The sequence below is a fragment of the Siphateles boraxobius genome, unplaced genomic scaffold (assembly GCF_051911475.1).
Source record: "Siphateles boraxobius isolate OS27281-9 unplaced genomic scaffold, OSU_SipBor_1 47, whole genome shotgun sequence".
In the NCBI taxonomy this organism is placed as follows: Eukaryota; Metazoa; Chordata; class Actinopteri; order Cypriniformes; family Leuciscidae; genus Siphateles; species Siphateles boraxobius.
The window spans coordinates 701970-707500 of NW_027509108.1; the positions used below are offsets into that span (position 1 = coordinate 701970).

The 5531-nt window shown below is 36.1% G+C and overlaps 1 protein-coding gene across 1 annotated transcript in view; it reads right to left on the reverse strand.

Annotated features, from left to right (window-relative positions):
• Nucleotides 1-719: 719 nt before the first annotated feature.
• The window catches only part of samd1b (sterile alpha motif domain containing 1b), a 15422-nt gene continuing 10610 nt past the window's right edge, over nt 720-5531 (reverse strand). Inside the window, exons 5-7 of the mRNA XM_077201320.1 lie at nt 4821-4911; nt 4225-4345; nt 720-3192 (exon numbers count right to left, since the gene is read on the reverse strand). Of these exons, the coding sequence (XP_077057435.1) occupies nt 3043-3192; nt 4225-4345; nt 4821-4911 (362 nt within the window). The 3' untranslated portion in view covers nt 720-3042. The remainder of the gene's footprint in view (nt 3193-4224; nt 4346-4820; nt 4912-5531) is intronic.

Consider the following 5531-nt stretch of genomic DNA (forward strand, 5'->3'; position numbering starts at 1 on the left):
GTTTGCCAACTTTCCCTCCCAGCTCATACCATACATAACTCAAATTTGAGGTAATCAGTTACATACATTTTTTTTTTAAGTTAAGAAATTTAACAGAACTTTTTATTTTGTAGGCTACACATACATTTCAAATGCTCTTAACTTAAAATATTTGAGTAAGCTAATTCATACACAAATTAAATTATCATGTAATCTCAATTTAAATATTTTTAGTAGTGGAAACTTGGCTAGCTTTAACCAGCTAATACAATAAATGCTACCTTGCTACTTGGTAACACAATGCTTTGATAGCATTAGCATAGCACTTGCTGAATGAATACAACAAATATAAAACATTTAACAAACACTGTTCTCAAACCAAGCTCATTCTCCACTCGTCACAATGATGGAAACCCACCAAAAAAATCAACATAACAGAAACTCTACCAAAACACTTAATTTTACTCTCCTTTTTGGTGTCATTGCAAAGCATGCTGGGAAATAGAAATACATTTTAAGTTTGTCTAAATTAAAAGAGAAGTTAATAAAACTCAAAACAATGAAACAATTCAACGTAAAATGTGTCAATTTTGTGAACTCAAAAGAAAAAGAAAGTTACTCATAAAAGTTAATTTGATGGAACAAATTTGTATAATTTGAGTTGGCTCTAATACGAATTAATTATTTTGAGAGTTAGTGTTTACAGTGTAACAAACACACACAGATTTAACAACATTGAACCAGTTGTATGGAATGTTCTTTTTAATGCATGTAATCGAAAAGCTTTTAGTTTTCTCATTACAAAGCAACAGATATAAAGCGGGAAGACATACAGAAACAACTGCTGTTCAGTTCGATCAGCCTAAGACTGAAGTTCCTCTGAAACTGAACATTAAAGTGTTAACGTTGGAAAAGAGCGCAATGAAGAAACACATGGATATTTAATGACTTGCACAAAGATTGGACAGTTGCAGCATCTACATTCATCGAGGCGGACGATGGCCTATTGTTCACTTGTTTGGCTGACGGTACACATATATAATAATAACCCTAATGACATTTACAATCGGGTCCCAGACTGAACATTTTTATATCCACGCCACCCTCTGCTGGCCAACCCTTGAATAGTAGATCTCAACTACTGTAGCTTCTCGTCTAAAACCAGTTCGTTAGTTTTCTTTGATGAGTTTATTTTACTTGCTACAACCGGAGGGCATTTCTAATATTATTAAAGGTTTGTTGACATTCTACTTCATTATTAAGAGGCTCATCATGGAGGCTTGATCAACATTGCAATGAGCTTTTTATGTGGTCTTAAAGGGACAGTTCACCCAAAAATATAAATTCTGTCATCATTTACTCAAGTTGTTCCAAATGAGTTTCTTTCTTCTGTTGAGCACAAAAGAAGATATTTTGAATAATATGGGTAGCTAAACAGTTTTTTTCTCAATACTATGGAGGTCAATGGCTAGCATCAACGGTTTGGTTGCCCATACTCTTTAAACTATTTTCTTTGGTATTCAACAGAAGAAAGAAACTCATACAAGTTTGGAACAACAGTGAGTAAATGATGACAGAATTTTCCTTTTTGGGTGAACTGTCCCTTTAAGAGCAACATTAGACCATAACCCTCTGCGCATTTCGGTCATAAACATCACAAAAACGAAGATACTATTTTGTAAACAAACATACAACGAAATAAATAAATTGACAGTTTGAGGAATTTGAGATGCTACAATTGTCAGGCAAAACAAAGGTCCTGTAATCTGAAATCAGATTGACCTATTGCACAGAGCAAACTCATTCATTCAACCTTCATTCAAGAATCAGTAACAGTCCCATTTACACGTGTGATGATCCATCCGGATGTGCAATTAAGTTTAACGATGCAAAAGTCACTGGAGCTAATGTTAGCAATTCAATGTGTCCCGTTTCCACATCCCAGTCAGTTTGTTAAATGGACCCTTCCATTATTATTTGATTGTTTTACACAAGTTGGTTTCTCAGTTCCCACAATAACAAACAACAGTGATATCTGATGGGCTGAGATTATATATTTTACAAACTGTGAAGTTCAAGAGCTGCATGGCTTCGGACACATTCACATTCTACAACTGCTGGTGAAGGAATATCTTCATTGCTTCGCAACTCGGACTTCACCTCAAAAATTATTGATATTTACAAAAGTTATGCGCAGTCATCAATGGTGATATTCCACATGTGGGGCAACAATGATATGGCTGGCAAATCCCAGATTAAAGGAGTCAAAGTCACTTGCAGGCTTTAAAGGGAAATCCTCTGTGAGATGAGTCCACTTGATTGTGTGATAAACGCACATAACGATGCAAGAACGCTGGATGGAACGTTGGATGTTCCAAGTTCCGTTTTAGAATGTCAGGAAAAAAGAATGCAGTCCATCGCTGAAGGAAGACGAGGGAATCCGTGTCATTGCAAAAGAGTAATTAAGTCAAGAACAAACATCCAATCAGAATTGATGTCTCTCAAACCTTAACCAGACAGTGTTTTTGTTTTTTTACATTGGAGGAAATTTTCAACAAAAAGTTATTGTGCGCTGTGGAAAACATACAGCCTTTGTTTGGTTTCAGTGGCAATGTTGAAACCAATGAGGTCACTAAGAAAAGATGTTCTGCACTCTAGTGGACTGAAGAAGATCTGCAGAAAAAAATCCACTTGATGGAATGAATTCAGGGTCAAAGGTCACAAACAGTGGCATCCATCAGAGCAGAATTAACTCCACAGAGACAAAAAAATGGGTGATGCTTCTTAAAAAAGAAAAAGCAAGAAAAAGAATTTTAATCTTCTTTGTCCCAAAATCTCTGCATGCTTATTTTTCTGTTTAGTTTCAACAGCGGTTTAAAAAAAAAATTTGTATGTGTGACTACGCGTGTTAGGGAAGCGAGAAATGTTTCCTGTTCAGGAAGTCCTGAACATGTCTTTTATGAACACATGGGTTCTGGGACTAGTAAATATCGTTTAGGAAAAGTACATGCGAGTTGCTTTGTCCTGTACGATTGCTTCATACATGACGCGTGTGTGTCTGCATCAGCAGAAACCTTCGTCTTCTTGGAAGTGTGTCCTCTGCAGGACCTTGACGTGCCGCTCGTAGATCTTGAGGGCGGGGCCGAGTCTGATTGACAGGCCCGTCAGCACATCGTTCCTCTGCATCAGAAGAAGGGACTTCCCATCAATCTCCTGTCAGAAACACACATTCAGGCTTTAAGAGGAGTGTAACGATACACTCGTGTCACCATTCCATACAAATACCATCGCAATATTTTACGCCAAAATAAAGGAGTTTTTTTTTTATTATTATAAAAAGTTTGATTCCCCGATTGCATTATTCAACTCTGAATCAACATGCACCAATGCTACTTTTTCTAAATGTCATAATCATTTGTTAACAAACAAGTATTCATTACTTCAATGAGCTCATTGTTTCTGCCTTAAATTATTACATTGTTTAAATTAATACATTTTTAGCTAAATGTGATTTTGTATGTGTACATTTCTGAAATGCATAACTTAGACAGTCAGCTCTGATAACAGATCTCTCTCAATTGTAATGTGGACTCATGCATTTTCTGTAAAGCTGCTTTGAAACTGTGTATTGTGAAAAGCGCTATACAAATAAATGTGAATTGATTTTATTTTAGTAATAATGATTTTATTTTATTTATTTTAGTAATAATGTCAGTGTAACGCTATACTCAAGCTTTCAATGCAGGCATTCGCTGGATCTCTTACACAGAGAATAAACTATCTAAAACACTTTGAATAATCTTTAGATGATCAATGCAATCTATCACAGTTCTAATGGCAAGAAAGCATGTGATAAGGCCTATTGGGACGGTAACTGTTTCTCATGTGGACGTCTGTAAAAACACATTTGCATGGCGCCTCAGTGCTGAAACTGTGATGAAAAGGTGATTTATTCACGGTCCTATGAACCCGGGAACACGTGGTCAGTCGAATGGTTAATAAAATGCTTGGAATAATAAGAATAAATTCATTTTTAACTTGACAATAGGAAAATAATGTTCTATTTATTCTCTAATTGGGAAGCTGGACGCGCTATATTTGAAATGGTTTTCTGTCTTGCATTTGATCGATCAGAGAATTTACATTTTTGGGTGAATTATACCTTGTAAATAAAGTAAGCTGAGTCTTGGATAAAACTACCTCTACCATCTCAGATTACATGGTTTGAAGGTTACAGTAGCTGACCTGCGTCCTGAAGGCGAGCGCCTGCTCCGGAAACCCAGCGGCCGTGAAGTAACGGGCCACGTCTGCAACGCTCCAGTCCACCGGGCTCAAGCCACCGGCCTCCAGCTTCACAAAACCAGCGCTGAGAAACACCACATTCATATAAACACATGGATATCATGCACAGGAAACATATAAACACATGGGAAACACTTTACAATAAGGCTCATTAGTTAACAGCCTTAGTTAACATGAACTGAGAATGAACTGCACGTATACAGCATTTATTCATCTTAGTTAATATTAATTTCAACATTTACTAATACATTATTAAAATCAAAGGTTGTGTTTTGTAGCATTCGTTAATGCACTGTGAACATCAAGAAACAATGAACAGCTGTAGTTCTATTAACTAACATTAACAAAGATTAATAAATACTGTAACAAATGTATTGCTCATGGTTAGTTCGTGTTAGTTAATACATTAACTAATGAACCAGATTGTAAAGTGTTACCGCCACATGTATGCAGAACTGAAGATAATGACTCAATGATTCACTTGAGCTGATTCTGTTGGATCAGTTGGTGTTTTACAGAGACTATTCTCTGACACTCACATTCCTTCATTCATCCCTCGTTCTTCAGCGGCTCCTGGTGAGGCGGAGGGAGTCAGCAGACACGACGACACTCCCACTTCCAGCTTAAAGCCTGAACAACACACACACACACACAGATGTAGGAAACCACAATACACACACAACAACAAAACACACACACACACACACACACACACACACACACACACACAGAGAGATGTAGGAAACCACAATACACACACAATAACAACACACACACATATAGATGTATGAAACGAAAATACACACAGAATAACATACATACAGAATAACACACACACACACACACACACACACACACACATACACAAATGCACAAAGAATAGCACAACACACAACTATTTAGACGAAAAAAAATGCACACAGAATAAAAACACACAACTGTATGAAAACAGAACAGTACCACATAACCAAAACTAACAAACAATTATATGAAAGAAAAACAGAATAATAACAATTTAAAAGGTTTGGGGTTGATTCTTTTTTTAAGTCTCTTAAAAAATACAGTAAAAACAGTAAAATTGTGAAATATTATTACAATTTAAAATAAGTGTTTTCTATGTAATTTATTCCTGTGATCAAAGCTGGTTTTTTTGGCATCATTACTCCAGTCTTCAGTGTCACATGATCCTTCAGAAATCACTCTAATACGCCGATACATTTCTGATTATTATCAATATTGAAAACAGTTGT